The sequence below is a fragment of the Molothrus ater genome, chromosome 9 (assembly GCF_012460135.2).
Source record: "Molothrus ater isolate BHLD 08-10-18 breed brown headed cowbird chromosome 9, BPBGC_Mater_1.1, whole genome shotgun sequence".
Lineage (NCBI taxonomy): Eukaryota > Metazoa > Chordata > Aves > Passeriformes > Icteridae > Molothrus > Molothrus ater.
The window spans coordinates 3695723-3723060 of record NC_050486.2 but is presented as its reverse complement, the minus strand read 5'-3'; the positions used below and the strand labels follow the sequence as shown (position 1 = coordinate 3723060).

General features: G+C 43.0%; 1 protein-coding gene across 1 annotated transcript; it reads left to right on the top strand.

The window, feature by feature from the left end:
- On the top strand, positions 1-26643 carry SOAT1 (sterol O-acyltransferase 1). The gene is made up of 16 exons (XM_036388126.2): positions 1-55; positions 2506-2639; positions 9990-10048; positions 13756-13904; positions 14005-14064; positions 14370-14477; positions 16153-16435; positions 17549-17627; positions 18392-18473; positions 19125-19170; positions 20257-20386; positions 20788-20885; positions 21359-21457; positions 21953-22088; positions 22998-23143; positions 23934-26643. The coding sequence occupies exons 2-16, from the start codon at positions 2516-2518 to the stop codon at positions 23988-23990; spliced, it is 1656 nt and encodes a 551-aa protein (XP_036244019.1). The 5' UTR covers positions 1-55; positions 2506-2515; the 3' UTR covers positions 23991-26643.
- Positions 26644-27338: the final 695 nt, after the last annotated feature.

Here is a 27338-nt window from a genome sequence, read left to right as displayed (position 1 = left end):
GGACGAGCGGAGCGGCGGAGGAGGCAGCGGCGGCAGCGGCTCGGCCGCCCCTGAGGTGACGCTCCGCGGGCAGGCGGCCGCCCCGACCGCGGCACCGGCCACGGAAACGTGTCCGCGCCGTCCCGCCCCACCCCCGGGGAAAGCGGCTCCCGCAGCCGCTCGGGGCTGGGGTTCGGCGGAGGCGCGGGGGTGTGCGGGGAGGTAGCGGGGCAGGGGCTGGTTCGGAGCCTCGGCAGCGCTTTGGGCAGCTCCCAGCGGTGTCCTCGGATAAAAACCCTTTTCCTGCCGGCTGTCGTGCGCGTTGCGGATGAGCTGTGGAGTGACCTTAACTTTGGTTTGTGGAGTGACCTTAACTTTGTTTTGGTCGCTGTCCGGTTCGCTCTGCAGGTACCGAGGGTCCAGGTCTGCGAGATGCGGCTATGCCCGAGGGCCAGGAATTTTCGAAGGAAAACTTTAGAGAGATGAAACTCTTTGGGATAAGGTTGTTGTCTAGTTTGATTGGTATTGGAGGCAGGGGTTTGGAATTAGGTGATCTTGAAGGTCCCTTCCAGCCTAAACCATTTAATGATTCTTAGCTGTTCCTCACCGAGCTTTTTGAAATGCAAAGATGAACTGTAAAGTGTTGCTTTTCTCCCAAGGCATCTTCTGATTAATTATCAGTTTGTCCAAAGGGAAGGCGGAGAAGGTCAAGGTCTCTGAGCCCTTTGCGAGTACCGTAAATCAGGCGCCAGTGAAATCAGGGAGTTTCTGCTAGGAAATGTTAATGGGTTTGTAGCTCTACAAACTTCATCTGCACTTGTGGATGTCCTCAGAGTGGGGTGAAAGGAGTGTTTACTATTGTGAGGAGCGATTTCCTCTTGTGAGGGGGGTGGTGAACATCTTGGAGTTATCCTGGCGTTGTGTCATGAATGTTTCGGTTCTAGTAGAGATGGGCGGGAAGGGCTGATGCCCTCTTTAGGTTCTGATGTGCTGATAATGGCTTAGGTACTGTAATGCTGCACCTCTGTTCATATGGGAACTAGACTAGGAAAATGTTTATTTTCATTGATTTCCCCTAGCAGACTTCGCGTTGCGGTGTGAAAAAAAGGCTGTGCTGTGATAACTTAGCCTATCTGAATTATTAACTCTTTAAGTTAATTGTTTTAAAGTTTATGCCACACATGACTTTTCCTTCCCCCCATTCCAAGATTGGTTATTTTTAGCTCCTTTCTGTTAAGCTTTCCGTTTGATACTGTAACCAATCTGCACCGGTGAGGCAGGAATGACTTCCTAAACTCTTGAAGAAGGTGAAAAGTGTCCTGAGACAAGAGTTAAACTTCTGGTCCTCTGTTTGAGCTGGAAAACTCACCCAGTTATTGATTTGTTGTTTGGTGGTGGCTGGTGTTTCTCCCCTGTATGCTGTGTAGCCTGAAAGGAGAACAGGAGACTCTCCTATTGGAGGGACAAACACAGGAAGTTGAGTTCTGAAAAGCTCTGGTCATAGTTTTATTTCCCTTTTGCAGATGTGCCAACCTCCTTATTCTGAGGTAATCCATCCTTAATTTGTTTTTTCACCAGTTCCTGAGTTTTCCTGGCCTGTCTGTAACAGCTCATATGTGCTGGTGCACGTCTGCTGTTCACTAGCAGCTAAACACATCTGCTGCAGAGTTTGTGCCAAGATGAAAAATATATCAAGTTTGAAAATGTGGTTACATGCATGCCTGTGAGATCTTCTGGAAAAAATCTGCAAATTGTCCTTGATTGTAGCTACACTGCCAAGAGGTCCTTGAGATGAATTTTATGGAGTGTTCTGGGATAGCACTTTGTGACCAAATTAGAGTCTTTTTGTCCACTTCTCATTAGCTGAAAATTCTGTTTTCATCCTGCATGTGGTGCTTCAGGTGTTCCCTGCTGGCCACTCTGTCCTCAGCAGTGACCTTTGTCATTGGAACTGGTGTAGTTCAAACCTGATTCTCTTCCTGTTTTTCCTTGGTTTGTAACACAACCATTGTCTGGCCAAGCAGAACAGAAGGATCCATTGAGGAAGCTGCTCCTGCAGCAGCAGCTGAGAACTTGACAAGGAAGAGGCTTGGCTCAGGTCAAATATTGCTGGTGATTCCACAAAGTAATCCTGCCACAGCTCATGGAAGACAAGTTTTGGTGTCCACCTGGCTGTCAGAAAGAATTGCAAGGGCTTTTTGTAATTTTAAAGATTTTGAAAAAGCTTAAGTTATTTTAGGTAGTTATAAAATCTGTAGGGAAAAGAGGGTGGTGTAAGGAGATGTTTTGAGATGGTCGTAGGAACAAGTTTGGTAGGGAAACTTACTTGGTTACTTTGTTCCTGTACTGGTTGTGGTAAGGGAAAGGAAGTGTGTGTGATCAACAGTAAATGACTAATTGAAGTGTGTGCTGAATTTCCTTTATCCTCGCTCTGAATTCACAACGAAAGTCCAACTTTATGTAAATATATTATTGAACAATAAATGAGATTTTTGTCATCATTATTTCTCTCCTTTTCTGATCTAGCTAGGTCACCATGGCAGGTGATGATTGTGTAAGGAAGCGCCAGGCTGGCTCCACTGCAACCTCCAAGACCCCTGAGAATGAAGAAACACAGAGAAGACCTGAGAGTGAGAGGTCCTTTCAAAACTCAAGCAATGGTGAGACTCAGTGGCTCAGCACTGGTTGCATCTCTGGCATGTGATTTCCTTTAAGGTGCCCTTTTTACTCATGGCTGTGCCTCTTTGCTCCTTCTTTTCTGTTTTTGTCTCTGGGAGGGCTGAAGGTGTCCCAGCTGCACCCCTTCAGCAGCAGGTGTGGGTTGTTTGGGGTGCTGTCCTGCAGAGCTTTCCCTCAGGAGCTGTGCACTGCAGTGCTTGCAGGGATCTAAAACAGTGATTAACTGTCACAGGAGGAAGAGATTCATTAGTGCTGTAAATGGTGCAAATGCCTCCTGGCAACACTTTTGAGTAATCCTGGTAAATGCTGGTTTTGGGACTTCATCTCACTTCCTTTACAGCCTTTAAGTATGTGACTTCTCAAGATGGAAGAAAATGGTCTTTAACACGGCAGGCTAAGGTTCTGTGTCCACCTGACAGACAGACAGGTGGAGGTAGGGTGCACACAGAATGATGCTCTGGGATTCTGTTCATGTCAGGACAGCTGCCTTTCATTCAGACTAAATCTTGGCTACCAGAAAACTGAACAATGCACAGTTGTGTCTGTTAATTTGTTTTGTGATCACCTTAGAAGTTATGGGGTTAAAGTTGGCTTTGTGGAAGGATCAGTGCTGCCATGCCCTGCCCCTTGGGTTGCAGGGACAGTTGCATGGCACTATGAGTGGTTTTGCCTGTGACTCTCTGTAATTCCTGGTTTATGCTGTAGCACATTCCAGCCCGTGATAAGGAGGTTAGAGATGAAACTGCAGCTTGTTTCCTTTCTCTTTGTGAGGTAGATTAAGCAAAAAGCTAAAGTAGGTTATCACAATGTGCCATGTGAGTACAAGATCGAAAATCCTGGTGCCAGGGACTCAAGGAGATAATTCTCACTGATATGCTTCTGGATCTCATCACAATTTCAATAGTACTTCTTTCTACTGAAATGGAAGTTGGAGCACGTTTAAGTTTAGGACAAGTCAGATTTCTTATTGAAAATAAGATGCATTGGAGAGAAAGCCATCCCTCAAACTGCTTGGAGAACTGGGATTTTAAGATTTTGGTGGCACATAATTTTAATTGGATCAAATGGGACTGTATTAGAAAATTGCAGGGAGTTGGTCTCTACTGGAATACAGTGATGCTGCTACCACTTTAACCTTTTCATATGTGGAAACTCCTTAATTGTAATAAATGAAGGGTAAGTAATAAACAGAGCAGTGATAATTAGGACTTGATGGGTGGGTGTGTCTGTCTTTACAGGCCGTTCATTTTAACACCTCTGAGATGTGACAAAACCTCACTGCAGGTGAGATACTGTGAGTGTGGAGCAAACCAACATCTCGGGGTAGATCTCTTGAAGTGTCCATGTGCCTGGTGGGTTGGCTTGGAACAGTGCAGTATGTTTAAATCCCACACAAACTGCAGTGAAGGACAGCAGGGAGAAATCCTGGTTAGCCAAGACCTGAGTGCATCTTACCTGCCAAGGTTGTTGCTGCCAGTTGAGCTGAGGTGTCACAAAGTGTTTCTTAGCTCAGTGACAACAGGAATAACACAGGGAGGTAGGAGGAATGAATCTGATGCCTCGAGGCATGGGAGAAAGATGGATCCCTCTGGTCAGGAATTCCTCTGTACAGGGGAGTTAAATCAGCAGCTCTGTGACCCAAAGGTTGAAGATTTATGAAGCTGAAGTGTTCCTGAGTTGCAGACAGTGGCCTCTTCAGGTACTCCAGGGTGCCTGTGTAACTAGGTAGGACTTTCATGACTGAGGTGGGAGAATTTCTCAGAAGCAGCAGGCATAGATGTTTTTTCTTTCTTTTGTCTGGCCATTCTCTCCTGAATAGCTGTTTCTAAGGCATTAGTGCCGATGTGCACAAAGGCAGTGTGAGGCTAATGGTCTGCTGTCTGGCAACAGCTTTTTTGTATTGTAACAACTGAATGTTGGGTCTTGTGAGGAATTCTAGACAAAATCCATGTTTGTTGCAGTCAAGGGATTCTAGCCAAGCCAAGAACGTACAGAAGTAAATATTGTAGCATGTTTGTGGCAGTTATTGCCATAGAAAAACTAAATCTTTAACGTGATTACCCACCCTTGATCCTCTCTGATTATAGCAAACACAATCTGCTTTCTACAGTAACAGTGGAGGTGTCAAGGGCCAGCTGACTTGTTTCCAGAAGTGTGTGAACTTTCTACAGGAACTTTTGGGCCCTTAATCCTTTCTATATTAAAACTCAAATCCATTGGCTGATCTGAAATTGCTTAGAGGAATAATTTTAATACATGTATTGGCTTTAGAGCTACAGTAGGTCTGACTCTTCCTTTTGTACAGTTGAGGTGATTTTGATTTTTTTTCTTGGTTCTGCAGTGCTTCTGAACACTGTCTCATTGTTTGGGTTCTAAGAGTCAAATAGTTTTTACTCAGGTATGCCAAATTTTATAGAAGTGTGGAAAATACTCATAACTTGGAGATTGCCAGATTTGTTTCTATCTTGTAATTATTCAGCCTGCAATTTCACTTTGACAGAGTAGCTGAACTTCAGTCTTCTACATCATTTCTCTTCCTTGAATTAGCTCCAGAGTTGTAATTAAACAACTAATTTGGTCCTGGCTTAGAGTCAGCAGATGATCTAGGTGGCAATAATCCCCTGTCAAAAGCCAGGCTTCCTTAATAAGATTAGTCTTATATGTTTTCAGCAGGAAATACATAAAGAAATAGAAAACTGCTCTGCCTAATGGGATATTGGTATCAGACTGTACCAGTCACCTGGAATGAGCATAACAGAAACTGCATGGACAGATCTTAAAAGGCTAGAGAGGACATGGATCATGAGTGTGCACATGAGTGCCTCTAAAACGCTCAGACAGTGTGTTCAGAGCAGTAAAAAGGTGGGTTTGGAGTCTGTTCTTGTTTGCCCAGATAGCAGGCAAGGACTGGAAGTGTCTCTGGAGGCTGATCTGCAAACAAGCTGTGTGGCATATCTGTTTGGTGTGAGCAAGCCTGACTGGTAATGCTGATCTTAGAAAAGGGCTGTTATCTTCCAGTGAGGTTACTATCGATCATCCCTGGTGCAAAAGTTCATGGTGATGCACAAACTGTGTGCCTACAGAGGGATGGAGGAGGAGAGAGCTCTCCAAGGGGGAGCAATTTGGAAAGATTTAGCCTTTGCTGTATGACTCACAGCAGTGAGTGTTCAGTGTTTCAACAGGCTGCTTCTTGTGGATTCAGCTGCTTGAATTGAGTATCTGGGATGTTTCTGAGAGATAGATCAAAAAGCTGTTTAGTCTAGGTGGATTCTGATAATTCTAGGGGCTGTCATGTTTTGGAAGCTGTGGTTTGGGTGAAGGCTCAGCAAGTTTCTTGTGAAGAGCCTGTGGACATGGTAGCATAATGTAGAGAATGCTGATTTTCCTTCCTGCTAGTGAACAGCCTGTTTGGGTTCCATGTCCCTGCAGAACTGAATTTTTAAGCTAAATGCTTGCCTCGCAGTGCAGTGACCTATGGCCTGTGAATTCTTTAAACAGATCATCTGAGTCTACTCATAACTTGCCTCTAATTGCTGAGTGGCCAAATAAATTACCATAAGTAAGAATAAGGGCTCATTAGCTCAAATTATTAATGTGTGTTGTATTGTAGCATTATGGAACTCCTCCCCTCTTTACAGTAGCCCTGCACTAGATTGGCTTTAATATTGCTTTGTTTCTGATAACATCTTCAGTGTTTTTGGAGAGGGAGCCTTTAAATCCAGGTGACTGACAATAATGAAATCCTTCTTTCTGCCTGTGTTGCTTTAACCTCTTGAATGGGAAGTTGTCTTATCAAGAAATGACAAAGCTGGGTTTTTATGGATCCCAAGCTGCAGCCCCAACATCATGTGAGTGATTCTCTGCTCTACCCATTTCAAATGTCACTTATCTGTAAAATGTGCAAGAGTGGGTTGAAAAAAGGACAACAAGATCCTTTAGAAGAGGTACTTTGTCAATCTTGTGAAATTTTAGTTGCTCAACTTCTCAACAATTAAGAAGCTTTCTCAATCTTCAGGTGATTTTTTTTTATTGGCTTGGTTTTCAGAGAGAAACAAAGCTTACAATTAAATTGTCTCTGTGATTCTTTTCTCCTGACTTTGGAACCTGCTTGGAATTCGGTCTGTATGGAGGACTCACATTCTAAAAGGATCAAGCTCAAGACCAGTGGGCCTCTAAAGATCTTGTTAATGTCCTTGCTGATGGCAAGGGAGCCCAAGACCATTAAATAAAAAACTTCTCCCTGTGAACAAAGCTCTTCCAAAGCAAGCCCTGCGTAAGCCTCCTCTGAAATTGGCCACTATTTCATACCAGTCTTCAAGACACCTTTCTCATGACTTTAAATATATTTTCTGTCTTCTTAAGGCATATCTCAACTTCTTTTAAATGCAAAGATGTGCTTCCTTGTATAGTGCTTCCTTGAGTCAATTTTTCTATAATGCTGTTGCAATCCCAAAGTGATACAGAGGGACCCAGGCTTCATTTGCGGGGTCAAAGGAAAGTGAAGATTTGGACTTCTCAGCAATGCACGTTTCCTTTTAGACTCAAAATCATGTGATGAATCTCTTCTCCAGTGACCTGACAGGCCATAAGTGGTGTCTTGTGCAAGGGAAGTTGAGTGATTAAAGATGATGTGCTTTTTCTCTGGTATCTGCCTTGTGACACAGCTGGGTTTATGGGGTGATGCAATACAGCAGAATGGGTTGGTTTGGGGTGAGTTTTCTTCTACAGACGATTTTGTGTTGAGAAAGACAAGCTCACAGGTGAGTTTACTTTGTCATATGAGTTGCTTAGACTGAAGCCATGGAGATCTTGATTTTAAAACCTATTAAAAGGTGCTGTGTTTCTAATCTTTTCTGTGCATGCACACTAGTATGAGGCCAACTAAACTGACAGGAGGACACTTTAAATTCCAATTTAGCATTTACAGCATCAGCAGGTCAGAGATTATCCTCATTTCATGTACAACCATTAAAGCTGGACATTTGGTATATGTAAAGCTATACCCAGTTTTAAGGCCTTGTAGTCTACAAGGGTGTTTTATTTCCAAAGTGAGCCATGTCTGGGTAGTTTTTAATGTGATCTTTAATTACTGAGGCTTCAAAGGCAAGATCTGACAGGACATATATGGTCAAAGAACTGGTTATTTGATTTTTAGCTTATCTTTAAAAGGAGATAATGCAATTCCTTAAGTCCCGTGTGTCCTGTTCTCTTTGGCTGTTGTTGGGTGGCTTCAAGCAAACTTGATATGATCTGGAAGATTGGCAGCTGAGTAAGGGACACAAATTCTTAGTTTTTTTGAAGGGAAAGGTTAGTTGTTCTTTGAGCTCAGCAGCTCTGTTCTGCTTTCTGGCAGGTCAGCACAAGGTGGTTCTTCCCATGGTAGTAATAGAAGGAGTGGGCCAGGAATACAGTTGTGGAGTGGCACAGTGAGGGAGTAGAGCCCCTGAGAACATCTGAAGGGGATACAGTTCTGCTGCTTGTGAAACAGTTTATTTTATTTTTTTTTTTTAATATATTGAGGGAGAACCTATTTGAGACCAGCAAAGTGCATGAGGTGAGTGGGTCAAGGGTATCTTACATTCTTCTCAAATTGTTTTCCAAACTGCTGTTGTTCTGCAAATATAACAACACAGTGAGCTTAAATGCTGAGGTGTTTGGTTGTTTTTTATTTTTGTCTTGGAGGTGAGATGCTTAGCAACCAGGAGTTCTGTTTTTGCAAAAATGGGTCTTGAATGCAGCCAAAATCAATGGTGTTAAGCAGTTTCCTTGTTTGTTGTTACATCAGAAGTCTGCTAAGTGATAGGCAGTTGTTGTTGGTCTGTCCTTAAATCTACAGCTTGTGTAGCAGATAGGAAAAAACATAATTCCTGCAGACAGACAAAAGTCCAAATTCCTGGTTGATCGGTGGGAAGGGGAATAAATGCTAACAACTGATCATAGCTGCACTGAAGATAAAGTTCCTTGTGTTGTTGTACTTTTTTCCAGTACTGGAATTGGAGTCACCTCTCAAGCAGGCCTACCTAAAATGCTTAAAGCCAGTTGCTCAAACAGGCTGACTGAGGCTCTTGAGCAGCACAGAAGCATTTCCTGCTCTGAAAATGAAACTGCTTTTTGTGTAGAGGCTGTGTTCATACAAGGCAGCCACGTTATGCATGGTGGTAGTGTTCTCACTCTGTTTTCTTGTCTCACAGCAGCACAACTTTGGCACCTCTACAGCAAATCTGTTAGCTCATGCTGCTCTGGAATCTTATTAGGGAATCACTTCAGTACCTTCTTTTTCTAAAAGTGGTAATGTTGTCTTAGAAACCAAACATGCAAGTTGTAATGCTGGCTGTGTGTTGGTGTGTAAGGTGGTGCTGCAGCTATAAATGCCAAAGGATAAGAACAAGGCAAGGTTTACTGCTATCTTTTCACTCTGACTGGTATTTTAGGGGGATGGATGCTGCTGCTTCAATCTTGATTTTCCTTCATGTGCAAGACTCTCTGTTTTAAGTAACTTTATCTTCTGTGTTGTTGTTATTGGAGAAGTGAAACACCAGCTGGTGCTTGTCCTAAAACACAACTAGTCTGAAATGTCTGACCTGTGGGTGTTGTTCCTCTTGATGTCACAGAGGCATCTCAGATGTGTAGTTTTTAATGTGAAAGAAAGGTGGCATTTGAGGCTTTACCTATTGGCCAATGGTGTTAGTAATGACAAAAGTTATATTGATGGCACAATGACATTATATTGATGGCATGTTAGACCTGACTGTTTACTTAAACAGTCAAACATATTAAGGAGTACAGTCACACTGATATCTGGCACTTCCCCTGGGGGATAAAAAGAGTGGGAATAGCCAGGTTTGAGCACAGGATAACTGTCCAACTTGCCATTCAGCCTGTCTTAGAGCTGATCATGGTATTTTACTAATAGCTGTGGCTGACTGCCTTGTCTGTTGGCACTGTAGAGGCCTCCAGACAAACTAAGCTTATGTCTGCTTAAGATAAAACCCTGATAAAAAATCAGCACACTTGGAAATGACCTTCTAAGGGTCATTCTGATTGCTGCTTCAAGGCTGAATATGTTTAGGGACCTTGGAAAAATTTGCAGAGTTGCTAATGAAAAATAAAATCCAGCATGTTCTCAGCTGTTGACTGCCTTACAGTGCTGTGATCCTAAAATATGTGGTTGTAGTTTATGAACTTCCTGCAGCTTTGATTTGACTTTAGTGGAACCCTATTAGAAGTCAGAAATGCTGTTGAAAAAATGGTGTCTGAACTACTGTATGCTGTGCTTTTTGTGTTTTCAGACATGCAACAAAAAATATTAAATATTTGCTTTCCTTTCTTAGGCTGGGTTGATGTGGACCACGTGGTAACGAGGAAAATGCAGCTCATAGCAGAAGCTGAGGTAAACACAATACTTGCTTGTGGTGGGGAGCAGGACAATTGACCCTGGAATTCTTTTGGAGAGTCACTAGCCCTGGAACACAAATAGCCCTATTCAGTCCTAGATTGAGTGCAGTGACTTTTCCCCAGCCCTCTTTCTCTGTCCCACTTAGCACAAGAGGGGTGATCTTATGTAATGGGATTCTGTCTTACTTGACCCAATAGGTTGAAGTCCAAAGATAAGAATGAACTTTGAAACCTGTCAATAAAATGGAAATTGCCTTACCACTAACTTTTTGCAGTGTGATGATTAGCCAGCCTGCTTGCATATTGAGCCTTTAAAATGCTCTGTGTCCTGCTATCCATTGAATAAAGGGCAGCATGGAGCCTGCACCCCTCAGCTTCTGCTGCCCTGGCTGTGGAGATGACCTTCCTGAGCTTTGGTCTCATTCTTTTTGTCAGTGAACAATATCCTCATAGAAAATAGCACTGGGTGTTTCTGGCACCATCTGCATCTGCGTGGGCTGCCTTTGTCTTAGGTTATATTAAGGTGATTTATGCCCAAATTAAATGAAATTGGCTAACGATGAACTGCACCCTCCTTGTTAACCATTGTTTGTGGCACCTGTGTTCTTCAGGGCAAATTGCCCTGCACTCTTGCATAATTTTATTGCAGAAAATTCTGTGGTAAATCTGAAGTAATCTAATTGTGCCAGCTTGACGTGAATAGTAGGGAGTGGATACTTAGAGAAAAATACCTCGGACCTTTGAAATACTTTCCTGTTTCACTTTTTTTTTTTCCTTTTTCTCCCTACCTTTATAGGTGGTGTGTCATTTATAAGAGACATAACTAAGGTTGTATTTAAATAGTCTTCTCCAAAAGGTGTGCTGCTTTTTTTGCTGAAACTCCTTAAATTCAGCCCTTTAGAGGGGTAGTCAGCTCAGAATTTTATTTTGGACGTTGTCTTATCCTGTTTATCCGTACTGAGAACAGGAGATCAAGCCTGGTAACTTCTCTGCAGACAGAACAGTTGTTGTTAATCACTGTTGGCAGTGGGTGTTTGCAGGAGAAGGCTTTCACTGTAAAGCACAAGTAGCTTTAGAAGTTCCAGGAGCACTAGCTGGTTGCAAGGGGACAACTTGACCTTGGATTTCTTTCTTCAGGAGTGTCTCTTGTTCCTTTTTTTTTTTTCTGGTTACCAGCTTTGAGACACGATTCACAGAAAGAGTTTTCTTACCCACAAAGAGAATCCTAGAAAACCAGTGGTGTTTTAATTGCTGAAGTTTCTCCCAAAACAGAGGGAGTTCAGATTTTAAGCTTTGAGTTATGCAGCTTGCAGATTTATTTCAGGTGCCTTAAGGCTGAGGAAAAAAAAAAAAAACAAAACCAAAAACACCCTACTGCAAAATACCTGAGAATGCCTGGAGTGCTGGGCCCTTTTGCTGTGGGAACCACTGAACAGAGGCTTGGATTGCAGTTTACCTTTTCTGTGATGGGTATCTAAATTCTGGGCAGATGCTTGACTTGTGAAAAGCCTGGTCAAGGTATAAATGGGATTTGTAGGAGCTGGGTGTTACTCATGTATAGGAGGTGTTCAAGCATCTGCAGTCTAAAGTCCAGTCTTTAATTCATTCTAAAGGGAGCTGAGAATGGTGTGTTCTTCACGAGGTCAGGGCTGGCAGGTGACAAAATTTACTAAATCTGTTGGAATGAGTATAGTTCTGGGGAGCTGTTGCAACTTTATAAGTAAAGGGTTACTTCCCTCAACTTTGACTTGCCATCAATTTTTTTATTATTGGCCATCTTCTGCTTTTGATGGCATAGCATTCTTTCAAGGGTTTTTGGTTTGTAATTACAGTTAGTTACAATTACTGTAGGGTCTGTACTCTGGTTTGTATTTGATTTAATCTTTTAAGAGCTCATGTCCTACTCTCCCAATCCAAACACATGCACGTGTTGCAATCAGCCCTGGAGGGCTGTGTTAGGAGGAGGCAATCTCAGCAGAGTGCCAGTCAAATGGAAGAGGTACTTTAAGAAAATATCATCTCTAAAACCTCACTTGAGGAGAGATTAGGCTAAAAATGGGGAAACACTACTAAAAAAATACCTATTTTTTGATGGGAGTGAATAGTGCTTTGTTTAGCATGGAAACTTGACCGTCCAACAGAAGTAGGAATTTCTGTTTGACTTTTTTGTAGGGATGTGTGCATGTATGCTGTAAAATTAGGCTGTACCAGAGAGCACCAGTGTCTTCTGTTACAGGTTATTTCACAAGTACCCAATATTTGTTTATATTTTTTCTCCTGTTTTGAAAGGAACAAGTTCATATCTCTTGCAGAGACAATCCTCTGCCTCCCAGGAAAGCAATATCTAAAAGTAGCCAGATCCTAAGAACTTTCTGAAGCACTGGGGAAGCTTATTTAGTCTATTCTGGAAGATGCCAAATAGGAGAAAAATGGTTTTTAAAGTTAAATATTTATCTGCTCCTTCTCCTACTCCAGCTTTTGTTTCAAGAGATCCTTCTGCATCTGACCACTATAAAATGGGAGGAATGTAGAATTCTGATCCACTGTGACCTCAGGGTCTTCTGCTTGTATGTGGTCTCCCTTCAGATTGTCTTGTGTTTTCTGCCAGAGAGTTAAACTTACTTGGCTCTTGTCACATTAAATAAGAGCATTTTGTAAGAATACATCATCTGTTAATGTATTTTATAGGATGGTGGAATAGTTTGGGTTGAAAAGGACCTTAAAGATCATCCTGTTCCACCTCCTGCCATGGGCAGGGACACCTTCCACTACCCCAGATTGCTCCAAGCCAAATCCAGCCTGGTCTTGGACACTTCAGGGATCCAGGGGCAGCCACAGCTTCTCTGGGCACCCTGTGCCAGGGCCTGCCCACCCTCACAGGGAAGAATTTTTTCCTAACATCTGATTTAAACTTACCCTCTGCCAGTTTGAAGCCATCACCTCGTCCTGTCACTGCAGTTCCTCATGAAGAGTCCTTCTCCAACTTCCCTATAGGTCCCCTTCAGACCCTGGCAGGTGCTGTGAGGTCTCCACACAACCCTCACACAACCCTCTTTCCTCCAGAAAGCTCCTTGAAAACAGTTTTGTTTTTTTCTTTTCAACCATCAAGATGAGTAGATAGGAGTTGGGAATTCTGATCTGGGATATCATGTAGGAAGACTTGCACCTTGAATCTGGAGGCAAACTGGAAAAATCCCAGGCAAAGGATGGTCAGACAAACATGGCTAATAAACACTTGCATTAAGGAAACAAAATATAATGTGCAATTAGATTTTAAATAATTTCTTGAAACTTGCCTTTTGCCTGTGCTGAAGGTAGTGGCTGGCAGAGTGTTCAGGAGCTCAGGGTCTGGCTCTCAGCTCTGCTTCATCACTTGGCTCCATCACGTTTAGTGTTTGAGGACCAAACATTAAGGAACTAAATTCTCAGAACTCTGATAAGTCTTCTGAAAGGCCAGAGCAATTCTGTGTTGAATCTGATGGAGAAAATAAATGTTGTTCAAAGTCCTCTGGCCTGAGGTGTGTGAACTGACCAGGCTAAGCCCCAGGTTATCCAAGTAGGCTCCAACTGTTGGTACATGGTACAGAAATGTTTTCTTGATGCCTTGCTCTGTCCTGCTCCAGGATAATAAGGAATATAAATATTTTATGAAAATGTATCCAGCAAGGTAAACAGTTTGCTGCTGTGTTTTTACTCTGGCAGCAACTGAAGCCAGCTTTCATGAAGGAGGTGGACAGTCACTTCACAGAGTTTGTGAACAGTTTGGTGGCAAAATCAGCACTCCTGGATTCCTCATCTCCAGCCTCCCTTTTCCCAGCTTCCTGTGCAGAGAAGGAACTGCACAAAGCCAAGTAAGTTCCTTTTAAGCTGTTGCTATAACAAGGTTATGTTTCCTGGAAGCTTTATTTCCTTTTTTGGCTCAAATGTCAAACAAATATTCTTTGCTTGCAGGAATTCAAGGGCCCCTCCAGAACACGGGAAAATCTTTACTGCCAGGAGGTCCCTCTTGGAGTGAGTAACTTAATGTCATCAAAATAATTTCATCAAATTCACCGAAAATACCCTTGATAGCAAACTAATGAGCCTTTGCTTTGAGGTGCTTTCCCTGCCCACAGTCTTATGTTCAAATCCATGGGGATTAATCTGTTCAAGCTTCTCTCTTCCTGAAATATCTGTACTACATCTTGCAAATATAAACCTTAATTACAGCCATCTCAGTACCACTGGGATCATGGCTAATTATCCTTTGTCTGAGGATAAGCTGAGCAAGTGTCTGTGGCACCCCAGCTGTGCCTTAACTCTGGTGTCTCCCTCAGTGAGCTGTTTGAAGTGAGTCACATCAGGACAATCTACCACATGTTCATCGCCCTTCTCATCGTCTTCATCCTCAGTACACTTCTAGTAGACTTCATTGATGAAGGAAGGTAAGAATGCCTTGGAAAGGCAGGGGTAGGGGCTGGGAATAGCTCTTCCAGCATGCCAGATGCACATGAAACTGCAGAATGGTGCAGAAAGAAGGGGGAATCGTTCTTGGGGTGTTGCTGCAAGTGTGGGTTTCAACTTGGCATACTTAGAATATGTGCTGGAGTTCTTGTTGAGAGAGTATGACCATTCCAAATTGGAACTTTGGATATTAGGAAAACACTGCTAACTGTTGTGTTACAGGAGAGTTGTGGCCACGCAGTTCAGCCTAACGTGCTTAGTTCATCACAAGGCTGGCAAAAGGGAATGTGGAATGCTTTGGTTGAGTATCTTTAATGAAACAGCAGCTTTCAACTGCTTGTGTTGCTTGAAGAAGGACTCTGCTTAGAAAAACTTTAAATACTTCAGCAGTCCTTCCTCTGTGTGAAAATGACAGTTCTGGAACATTGTACTTGTACTCAAATAAAAATAGAACTTTGTTTTTCCTGGGGAAAAATCTCAAGGATGTTGGCAGAGCCTCTGCTAAGATAGTGCTTTGCAGGTAGCCAGTTGTGAATAAGATTGTGAAAGACTCCTTTCCTCAGTTGTTGCTTAAATAGTATTTTGGCAAGCTGTATCTCATGTACACAAGTAGGATTACATGTTTATCTTGCTGATTATCTGCTCTTCAGTTTACAAAAAACCAAGAGCTGTATCTTGATTATAATCATTGTCCCTTTAGTCTAAGAACAGGCTTGTGTGCTATTGAATGTTGTTTAGCTGCTCCTTACTAGTGTATGGACAATGGGTATTTACCTTAAAATCAACTAGGGCTGGATACCCTTACTACTTTAAAAATAATATCTATGGTTTTAGCTAGATCTGATAATTTGGATCCAGTTTGCAATTGAGCCTCCACCTGAGAAGGAATAACTTTTGTTGGTGTATTCTGTTCTATTATCTTCTCTGGTCTTAGTTTAGAAGAGCTTATGGTTGGAGTAAGCTCTGATGAGTGTGAGGCAGTAAAGTTGATCAACCTTTTGTTTATGTCCTTATGTTTTAAGCTTGATTAATGGACTAAAGCACCTGGTGCACACCAGTTGGTTTTATTTGGACTGACCTTCTAATGACCCTGAACCTTTTGGATAACTTCTAAACTGAATCTGTGTGGAATGCCCACAGAAAAGGATTAGACTAGCTTTGAGTGCTGCATGTTTAAATACCCCATGCCTATAGAGGCAGGGAAAAAGCCTCTTTAGGCTCAAACCCCTGGGAAGAGCTGAGTTTCAGTGCAGTGGTGATAATGTCCTGGGAGTGTTCCCCAAAAGCTCTCATGGACCCTTGTCCAGCAGTGGATTGTTCAGTCACGTGCATGTTCTTGGGAGGATGAGCTTGAGCCTGCTCTTAAAGTACGTGCTGATCTTAGAGATATGCTTAAGCCCTGTGGGATTTGAAGGTAAGCTGTGCCTGCCAGCACTGATGGCATCAGTCCCTCTCTTCATTTCTGGGATACTTGAGTGTGGCCACTTGAAGCTGCCACAGACAGCCCTGAGCTGAAATTGCCACGGTTACTTCTATCCAGACTGTCAAACAGTTATGATGTGGAAGCTTTGTGTTTTGTGGCCACTTAGTGGAGTAGAAGTATTTCTAATCAAAGAATGGACACTCAAAAATTGTCTCTTTCCTTGTGCCTTCTAGGCTGGTCCTTGGATTTGATCTCCTGGTCTTCGTTTTTGGAAAGTTCCCAGTTGTCTTCTGTACTTGGCTGTGCATGTTCAGTGCCACAGTAGTTGTTCCATACAACCTTTTTGTGTGGTGGGCCCAAGGCTATTCCAGTTCCTCCCATCGTGCAATCCACTCTTTCTTCTATGGGATGCTGTTCACACTCTTCCAAATAGCTGGGCTTGGGTTTGGACCAACCTATGTTGCTGTAGCCTATGCCCTGCCTCCAGCTTCCCGCTTCATTGTAATCCTGGAACAGGTAAGTCCCTACCCTGCATCCTCTGGATCCTAGGATACATTGAATTGCATTTTATTTTCAAAGTGGAAAGGGTCCTTTTTCCTAAAGAACTCAAATGTTGTTTTTATTCATTAAATTAAGCCAAGGCTGTGAATGCAGCCTCTGTGACTTGAGGACAGTTACATGCAGCAAATCTAATAAGAAAGAGTAGAGAATAAACTTCATTTTGACCTTGAAACCACTTATGGGTTTTTACCCAGTATTTAAGATTTTACTGTGGGTTTTACTGACATTCCATTTAATTCTGGTTGTCTTGTGGATAGTTAAGTGCTTAAAACCAATTTTAAGTACATGTTGTGCCATAGTCTACAAGGAAGCTGTTATGTTCCTCTTTAAAAAAACAAAACTCAAAAAAGCAAGTATATGGTCAAGAAGCGGTTCCTGTTGGCATTTCTGTTCTCAAGAAGTAAATTTCTTGGCTCTGTAATCAGGACTTGTTTGGAAGTGGAATTTTTTTGGTGAGGGGAACTGAAAAGTGCAGGAATGGTCGTCTGTTCAGTCCATCAGGTTAAAACAAGGTTGGTTAAAACAAGGGATGAGTTTAAAGAATTAACTTTGGACTGGCCCTACTTTTGGTTCTTAAGTATTAGAACAAAATTAAAAGAAAAACCTGCTTGACAGCTGTGGACTGTTTATGTCGGGGCACCACCTTATACCCAGGTAATGATAATTGCTGTTCAACACAGGTAACTTCAAGGACACACCTAGACTCTGAAACATCCTGGCCTGCTGAAATGGAGAGGGGTTTCTCTTCAATTTTAAATTAATGTTAGCTGATGAGTGACTTGCTGGTGTTATTCAGTCCTTGTGAATGTGGTGGTCCTGCAAGTGTAGATGAGATGTGTTTTGATTCTCCTGAGCCATAGTTGCTGCTGCCTGTTTCCCCTTGCAGAGTTTGGAATTCATGTCAGTTAAACAGGCTTGTGGGTGGAGGAAGCAGTGCTTTGCTTGTAAAAGGGCTAAATGGGAAAGAAACCAAGATGTTGAAGGTGTTGCTGTAAAGTGCTTGATCCAGTCTTCCCTGGAAGGTTGTGAAAATGAGAGCACTGAGCTGCTCTTGTCTTGGCCTTTCAGGTTCGTCTTGTTATGAAGGCTCATTCCTTCATCCGGGAGAACGTACCCAGAGTCCTGTCCTCAGTGAAGGACAAGTCTGGTGAGTAACTTGCCCTGCTCCATTTTATATAGCCAGCTCTAGCTCTCCTTCCATTGCTTTGAGCTGCTCTTATGAGCTGGACAGGTGGGATTTGAATTGGTGACGTTGGATGGGGAGATTGAACGTTTTGCATCATAATTTCAGCCTGAACCTTTTCATTTGTTTTCAGTTATATTAGACAATGAGCTAGACTGTAGTTCAGGTCTGAGTCCTCTCTGCATCTTAAGTCTTTGTTGTCCAGGATTCCCTATTTCTGCTTTTAGGAGTAAAAGTTGTTTAGATGTTGCCTGCAGACCTCCAGCTCAGTGCTCTAGTTGAAGTGACAGCAATCATAGAACAAAAGGCCTTTTAATCAAGGCATGCTAGAGCTGATTGGACTGAACTCATGTCCTCATAGGACAGGAAATGTGATACCAAGGTGTTAGCAGATAATTTGGTTACCCTCACTTGCTAACTGTCCTTCATGCACACCATCTGAAAGGTCGAGTTTGTTTTATTCTCTGCAAATCCCATACCTTTAGCTCCAGACTGAGGTTTCTGAGGTGAGAAGGGTTCTGTTTTTTGAAAGGTTTCTGAGGTGAGAAGGGTTCTGTTTTTTGAAAGGTTTCTGAGGTGAGAAGGGTTCTGTTTTTTGAAAGGTTTCTGAGGTGAGAAGGGTTCTGTTTTTTGAAAGGTTTCTGAGGTGAGAAGGGTTCTGTTTTTTGGGGGAAACTGAACTGTCAGTAAAAAGATTGCTTTTGCTTTTTATTTCCCCCTCTCTCCAGGCACAGTACATATTCCCAGAATCTCTCAGTACCTGTACTTCCTCTTTGCTCCAACCCTCATCTACAGAGACAACTATCCCAGGTAATGTGAGCAACCTCAGAACACTAAAGCAGTCTGAAAACTGAAGCCAACATTAAGCATCCCTGTGTGTGATCAATTTATAAGTTAGAGCTTTCACAAAGATGTGGTTAACCTGGCAAGGGCAGGACTGCTTATGGAGTTCTGCTTTTATTTCTTTGGGAAATTCACTTAAGTCAAACTAATTAAGAACTTGCTACAGATCATGTAGTGATAGACAGTTCCTGCAATAGGAACCTGTGTGTTTTATGTGGTGCTAATAAGCAGCCCTGTCTCTGAGTTTGAGGCTGAAGTCTTTGAGTGGGAACTCCCAGACTCTTCTGTGCATTGCTGGGTGGCACTTTGGCTGTGTGAAGTCAGCAGTCCTTCACACAACTGTCTGCAGATCCCCACCTCCTACAGAACTGTACAGTGTTGCCCTCCAGATACCTTCCCATTTATGGAATTGCTGGAGTTCTGATGTAGTTGAAAGTGAGGAACCAGCAATTTGGGCAGACATCCCTTGGATATCTGAAGATTAAGAATTCTGGAAATCAGAAGCCATTTTTTTCAGAGAATACATCAGTAAAATTGTAAAATCCTTCAGGTAATTGAAGGGAGGGATTTGCTGCTTTGAGGTCCTATTTAGCTATGCTATCCTGTTCTTTTTCCTAGGAATCCCACAATAAGATGGGGCTATGTAGCTACCAAATTTGCACAGGTGAGTGGTGCAGTTTTCTTCAGAATACACTCTTGGAGATCATCTAAGATGTGTTGCTCAACAGCTCTCTTTGGCATTAAATCACTCTACTTGGCATGGCCTTACCAATAAAGAATACTTTTCAGTGACTAACAAACTGTGATCTTGCTGCACTAATGGTTGTGCCAAAGAAAGAAAAAAAATTTAAATCTTTGCTTAAACAAGCTTTCAGATTAAAAAAAAACTCTGTGTGTGTGTAGAGCAATACCTATGCCCTCTTTCTTCACCCTGATTGTAGTGCAGGGGCACAGCTTCTTCTCTGCAGTTATTCAAAGCAATTTTGAAATAATGAGGCCTGAGGTCCAAATCCCCAGTGCTTATTTAGTTCAAGATTGAGTGGTTCTCCACATTTGTGGCCATGAGGTCCAGTAGCTTCTTGTGGATGTGTTTCCAAGTAATGGATTTGTGTGACTGAAACTTTTGCTGTAACACAATGCATTTATGGTTTAAAAAGCAAAACAATTAAGAAAAAAAAGGCATCATGAACAGGCCTTTGGCTGCTTGCTGTTGGACAAAGAGGACAGAGCACATACCTGCCTTACATCCAAGTATTTCAACATTGGCATTTTGACCTCAACATCCACAACATCAGTTCATGAGTCAGAGAAAGCCTGAGGTACTTTGGCCTGCAAATGTCAACTTTGGAATAAAATAAAAATGAGCTTTAATATTGAATTTAACTACAGTAAGTATTTTTCAATTATTTCTGCCCTTGCCTTGGATGCAGATCAAGGGTATTTTCCCCACTTTGGCAGTGGCATGGATTTTTTGTGTCAAAACGTGTGAGTTGATAGGACTGGGCAAAACTGACAGCTGCTGTAGTAGAATAGAGAAGTTGATTTTGCTGCTGCCTGTTCAGTGTGCTCCAGCAATTGCTGTGGCTTTCTTTCTGCCTGGATCCTTGGGGAGGTTTATTGGCAGCTATGTAAAATAAATTATTTGGGCTTGTGTTGGCAGCTGCCGTTCTCTCCTAGAGCTGGCAGGTGGTGATGTGTTAATTGTGTGTTCCAGTTATGAAGTCAGGTTTTTGGGGTATTTTTATTCCAGGTGCTTGGCTCACTTTTCTATGCCTACTACATCTTTGTGAGACTCTGCATTCCTCAGTTTCGCAACAGTAGTCAGGAAACCTTCAACCTTCGAGGGCTGGTCCTCTGTATCTTCAACTCCATCCTGCCAGGTAAGGCCCAGATCCCTGAGTGACTCTCATCTTTGTGGAAGGCAGAAGTGCTTCATTTGAGATGCATTCATGACAGGCAGAGATCAACAAAGGAGATCTTGTGAGCAGACTGCAGCATTAAGGGGTAAAACTTCAAAATCAGCAGTACAAAATAAAAGCTGGGTTTGAATTTAACTAGCTTCAAATCGAGCTGCAGGCTCTGGGACAGCCTTGCTTCACCCTCTGGGGCAAGCAGGGCCTGGTGTGGTGAGAAACTGAAATATTGTTGTGCTACCTGTACAAAAGAGTAGAGCCCATCTGTGTCAGTGCCTATAAAGAACAGTTTTTGGCTGTGTTAGGTGCTCTTGCTTGTGGCTGAGAGCAAACACTGCCAAACTGGTGTGGCTGTTCCTTGTTTCCAGGTGTCCTGATTCTCTTCCTGGTGTTCTTTGCGTTCCTTCACTGTTGGCTGAACGCGTTTGCCGAGATGCTGCGCTTTGCAGACAGAATGTTCTACAAGGTGAGAAGCAGGAGCTGTAGTTTATAAAGCTTCTGAAAGTCATTGTCATAATGAAAAAAAAAAGGAGGAAACTGAAGATTGTTTTACCAAACAAAGCAACCATGGGATTTTGCTTGGTTTATGTTGTTAAGGCTTAAGTTTGTTGCTGTGCTGTCGAACAGATTTGGTTTCTGTTGGCAGTCTGAGTTGCTTTAAGGTGAAACACCCTGTGCACAAACAGAAGCAGCCACCAGACCTACCCAATAGCTCCATTAGCTTTCTTTTTGTTCTTTTATCAAGTCAGCCACTGCAGTTTGGGATAAAACCAGGCCTTGATACTCCAAGTAGAATGTTGGAAGCGTGATGGAAAGCTTGGTCAAATTATGTTAGCTTGGTATTATTTTGCTGAATATTTTTCAATTTGATATCCTAGAAAAGCCCTCTAGAATGTTTTATAGTTAATTAGATTTATAGTCTTTCCATTGTGCTTTCAGGACTGGTGGAATTCCACATCCTATGCAAACTACTACAGAACCTGGAATGTGGTAGTACATGACTGGCTCTATTACTATGCCTACAGGGACTTCCTTTGGGTGAGTAACAAGCTGATGTATTCTTTTGTTAATTAAACATGTTAAATAAACTGGGCAAAATGGTACATTTGTCAAGATGCAGCATCCCTGTCTGTTTAGAAGCATAAAAATGTTTTGTGTCACCTGTTGTGGGGAGCCGCTGTGCTTTTAGAGAGATCCATTGCTCATTTCCAAGTCCTTACTGTGTGCAAAACGTGGGGCTGAGATGTAGGAATGCAGAGACTGCCTCAGCAGTCAGAACCCATGTTGCACTGTTTCCATGAGCTGTGGTAGGTATTTAATGAGTGGGCTCAGCACAAGTGCTAATGCAGAAATGTACCTGAAGAGAAATCCCTAAAGCCCAAGGTGCTCTGCAAGGTACTTGGCATTTCACACGTGCCTCTTGGCTGGAGGAGAACCTTCTTAGCTCAGGGAAGAACATTCACTGTATTGCAACAACCAAACAAAAACCTCAGCAGAGTAGCTCCTAATACTTGGCATTCTTGTCTCTCCCAGTTTTTTGGGAAGAAGTTCAGAGCAGCAGCCATGCTGTCTGTCTTCACCGTGTCAGCTGCTGTGCACGAGTATGTCCTCAGCATCTGCTTTGGCTTCTTCTATCCAGTTCTCTTCTGCCTGTTTTCATGCTTTGGAGGTAAGCTCCAAGGAAGAGAGTGTGGGAGTGGCTGTGGGGTGTGTGGCTTGTTTTAGAGAAGCATGCTTTGTGCTTTCGATAATGATGCCAGCTGTTCCCTCAGCACTAACACAGTGTTGTTGCCCAAGGGTTGCAGTTATGAGTCCAAGCTTTGTGAATGGATTTTTGCAGCTCAGGAGATACACACCTATATACACACAGAGGGTTTGGAAGCTTGGGGCTTAGATGATCAAGGTCTTGGTGATGAGGAAGAGGGATCTATGTTATACACTGCTGTTCCTGTGGCACTGCACAGAGTTTAACAGCACTGCTTCCTCTTTGCCAAGCTGTAGTTGAATCACTGTGTCAGCAGCTTGTCAGTCTTCCTCTATTCACAGTATAAGGAAACTATTAGTTCACTACTGCAGTGAGGAAGAGTGTGGGAAATGGATTTATGATGGCATGAATTATAGTATCTGTTTTGTCTCACCCTTCTCATGAGACTGAAAATAGAATAAAAGTTTTTAAAACACCTCTGTTACCTCACCTCTGGGTCAGAAAAGAGTATAATCTAACAGAAGAGCCCATTTAGAAGTCAGAGCTCTTGGATTTCTTTTTGTGTTTTAGAGGGCTCTAATAACAGAAATAATGTTGATTCCCCCCAGAGGCACACAGCTTGTTGGCAAAGTTATTGGAAGTAAATGTGAGAATCAGCTCGGAAGTAAATGTGAGAATCAGCTCAGAAGTAAATGTGAGAATCAGCTCAGAGTATTTGCTCTATTGCCAAGCATAATCAGATTTTCATGCAGCAGCCTTGTTGTTCCAGAGATGAAGTGAAAGGAGGGGAAGATCCAGTAAAATCAGTTGATCTTTGATTCTTGAATCTTGAGTTTGTTTCTGAATAATTCTTCTCATTCCTCCCCTTTTCAGTGGTCTTCAACTTCACCCTGAATGACCGTCGGAAAGGGCCCTTCTGGAATGTGATCATGTGGACCTCCCTGTTCCTGGGCCAAGGTGTCATCATCTGCCTCTACAGCCAGGAGTGGTACGCCCGCCAGTACTGCCCCACGGAAAATGTGAGTGCCTGCTTATTCCCCTGGGATAACCAGCTCTGGGAGTGGCTGTCCTGTCTTGCTGTGCACGAAGAGTGGAAGTTAAAGGGCATGAACCTTTCTGGCAGTGTGCTACATCCATTCTTTAGGAGTTATTTAGCCTAGAGGCTGCCTAACAGAAGTGTGTTCAGTAATGCTCCTTCTGTGATTGGTAGGATTTCACTGCTTGAAACTGAGGGTGGTGTTAGCCCATTTCTGAGGATATGCTAGAACTCATTTAGGCTGTGGCAATGGAACTGCAGCACTTGGCCAGTGAAGTCAGGAGAAACTTTTGTAGAAGGCCCACAGAAACTGTGCCAGTTGTGCCTCTCCCAGGCTAGAGTGGGTGGTGGTGAGAAGTGGTTACCTGTAGATAGTTTGGGGTTTGGGTGTTGTTTTCTCTGACTCATTCTCTTGGTACTAGGTTCTGTTCTAGACAAAACTTCCCACTGTCCCAGCTGATTTCAGTTTTAACCAAAGGTATCCTTTGGCAGCCTCTATTTTAAGTTTGATTCTCCTCAATTAAGAGTTTGCCATCATTAATTACTTGGCTTCTTGATACAGCAGGCTACTAGGCACAGTGTTTACCTGATATAACAGAACTTGTGGCTGCACTTACACTTCCAGACACCTGCTTAGTGAAGGCAAGAACAGGGTTTTAGGGTGCAGAAATGTGGTTTGATCTTTCCTGTTATAGAAGTTTGATTTCAGCAGCTTGTACCACAGCTGGAGCTGTTGGCTTGTGACTAATTTACTGCCTCTCTATGTTTTGCAGCCCACATTCTTGGACTATTTAAAGCCACGCTCATGGTCCTGCCATGTGAAGATGTGAAAATGGGGTGCTCTGGCCATGACATCACAGAAAAACAGAGGTGTCCTCCAAGTATTTGGACCAATGATCTAACTTACTACAGACTTTTTCTAAGGGAAGTTGGGCCTCCTCATTATTGGGGAGAAACTGTAATTTTTTTAAACATTGCTGGAGCAAACCAGTTGACCTGGATTGCAACAGACTTCAAAGGCAGCATCTCTAACATGCTGTCCCACTTTGAGCCATTTCCATGCCAGTAAAACATTGAGCTGAAGGTGGAGTCTACTGGAATCCTACTCATCCAGGGATCCCCCCCAAGTTGCTGCTTTTCTGGACAAGAGGCAAGCTAGTCAGATTTGCTGGTAGCTCATTGTTGGTATCCGTCCATCTTTCTTAGCCATCATTTGCAATTATTTTTTTCTCCTTTTTGGTAATGGGATGTCTACAAAACTTCTGTTCTTCATTATCCTGCCTGCCACTGTGACATGGACAAGTGGCAGAGCAACAGGGTGTTTACCTCCTTGCTCTGAAGATGGCCAAAGTTTTCCTGGCTGGCTTCAAACTGCATCCTGTGTATGCCAACAGATATAAAATGGGCAGAGGAAGAGGGATTGTCGCTGTGCTGAGTCAGGTTCAGAAGCAGGGCATGGTGTGTGCAGTCTTTATTTGACTTTTTACACCAAAAATTTGTTTCTCTGTATTCATTTAGTTCCCAACTGCCTTACAGCATTTTTGTTCTCTGAAGGCCCTTGTGACTTGAGGAGTACTTTTTCTTCTTGTTCTTCCTTTCTCTGTTCTAGGTAATCAGTTCTTTTAACATGATTAACTTGTAAAAGAGCTTTTCCTTTAATTTGGCAGGTGCTTTAAGGTACACAGGTTCTTAAGGGTTTCTTTACTAAAAAAACTTGAAATAATATGACCAAACTCTAAGAAAATGGGATGAATTTTACAGGTACAGAGCATGATCTTGTTTGAAATGCCATGTGCAGTTCAGTGTGCCAGCACACCTTGCCCATTGGAGAAGTATTGGAGAAGTTTTAGTGCTGCTGGGGATTGGCCCAGAGCTGCTTTGTCACCTTCCTGTGTCTGCCCTGACATCAGAGGGGGCTTCAGGTGGAGATCAGCCACCTGGGTACTGCCCTCTTGGTGAAGAGGTAGGACATCCTCCCACACACACCAATAAAGACAGGGGCCCTGTGTGAGTTTGGTGTTTCCATAGCAATGGATCAGAGTTCCTTCAGCTCCCTTGTTCTGTCAGGTGCTAAACAGAACAGGGAACTTGCAGAGTGTCTGGGTACAGATGACTCCAGTTTTACTGGAACTGTAGTTCCCATTACTGGAGACTGGGTCACCTGATGGACATATTTTAACTGTGGTGAAAAGGGTCACCTAATAGAGATACCAGAACTTTGGTGACAAATATGTTAGAATTACTCAAATGTTATCAGAAACTGCCAATGAAGAACAGCATATCCTTACTACCTACAGCCCTGGGGATTTCATACCAGCAGTATTGGGACCATTGGTGGACTTGTCTCCCAAGCCTCTTCAGCCTCTCCTTTGGGCTTCTGTTTTCACTAACCTCAGTCAGAAGTAATTTCATGAAAGCTAGGGAATACTTCAACTCCTTCAAGTCTTCAGTAAGAAGGAATCATGCTCTTGAGAAAGGACATTTTACCAGGTCAAATTTGCCAAATAGTGTTTCTGTGTGAGGTTCTCATCTGACAACACTTCCTGCTAAAAATTGTTTGATGAAACTGAAGTAATTTCAGAGGAGCTATATGCTCAAATTTGGCAGTATTCATACATAAAATCCTGAGAATTAAATGGATTACTTTATCATCATTCAGATTGAGTAATCTGAAATCTTTCACCATACCTTTTGTGGGAGGAGAGAATAGAAGTTCTGGAACAACTAAGCTTCCTTATTGAGAAAACGGTCAAAAATACAAAAAAAAAAAAAAAACCACCTTTTGGCCAAACAGCTTTTTCACCTGTACAGGATGAGATTCAGTCCAATTCTTTTTTGTTTGGTGCTCAGAACACTTACAGAGGTAACTGCACTCAAAGAGGGTGGGATGGATTAGGGACTTGAATTGCTATCTTGAAACCTGTGGCAGGTCTTGATACAGTTTCAGTGTTTTCAAAAAGAGACCAAAGGATGGCACTTTGTGCCCTGTTTTGGTGTTTCCCTCACACCTGGCACTGTTGTGTGCCCAGAAGGAATATCAGCATTTACTGTGTCAGCATCATCACTGTTTGAAGCCTGAGGGCTTGAGCATCTGGCAAGCTAAAGGCAACCAGAAAGGGATGCTCAGCTGTTGGAACTAGTCTTAGTTTTTGACAAGTTGAGGTTTTCAGCCTTGTAGATCAAGGCATCTGGCAACCATGCTGTCAGGGCATTAACAATTTGGATTACTTTCAATTTTGTGGGGTTTTTTAATTGCTTTTGAATGTGGGCTTATTTTCATTTTTCTCAAGAGTGCTGGAGGGGAAATACTAAGTCTTTTGCACGTTGCTTATTTAATTAAAAGTCAATTGCACCACGTTTGAGTTTCTTAGACTGCAAATGCCAGAGCACTTGACCAGAACAGTGCAATGTTCTGGTCAGTGGTGAGGATGTGAAGGTTCCCAACCTGCCCTTTACAAGCTCTTAATATAATGTAATATAATATATACTGTTTTCTGTGGTTCTTTCCAACACAAGAACTGTGCAGCTTGCTTCCATGGTAACTCCCTGAGTTGTGAGGTGGGAAACCTCCAGCTTTGGAATGGCAGCCAGTACAGCTGCAGCTTCTTGCTCAATAACCTCATGAAAATCAATGTTACTCCATCAAAATGCGTCCTGGGGTTTTCATGCAGAAAACTGTTTGTTCCTGGGAAGACCAAAGCTCTGTGGAGTGCTCATGCCTAGTTTGTTCTTTCTGTTGGGGTGTGTGGCTGCCAGCTGTGGGGGTGAAGCAGTCCTGGGTCTGAGCTGTAAACTGCTGTCACAGGAGAATACAGAGTGCAGTGTGTGCTGTGCTGGGAGCTGGGGGAGTTCCTGCTGGCTTTGTTCAGTATGATGTTGTGTGGATTGCACCTGGCCTACCTGCTGAAGGCAAACAACTGGTTGAGCTCCTGCTTCTGAATGCAGACATGCCAGAGGGACAGCAGATTCCAGGAGTTGATGTGCTCTGCAGCATCAGAACCAGCTCCCCACAGACCTCCCAGCCAGCCTGGCCTTTGTCCCTTCTCCAGGTGCCCCCAGCCACGGTGGCCCATCCCTGGCTGTGGCAGGGGACACCCCAGCCTTGGCCCTGGCGCTAGCACCAGCTATTCCATGATGTAACCTGTACATGTTCTGTCACATACAAGAGCTGTTTATAA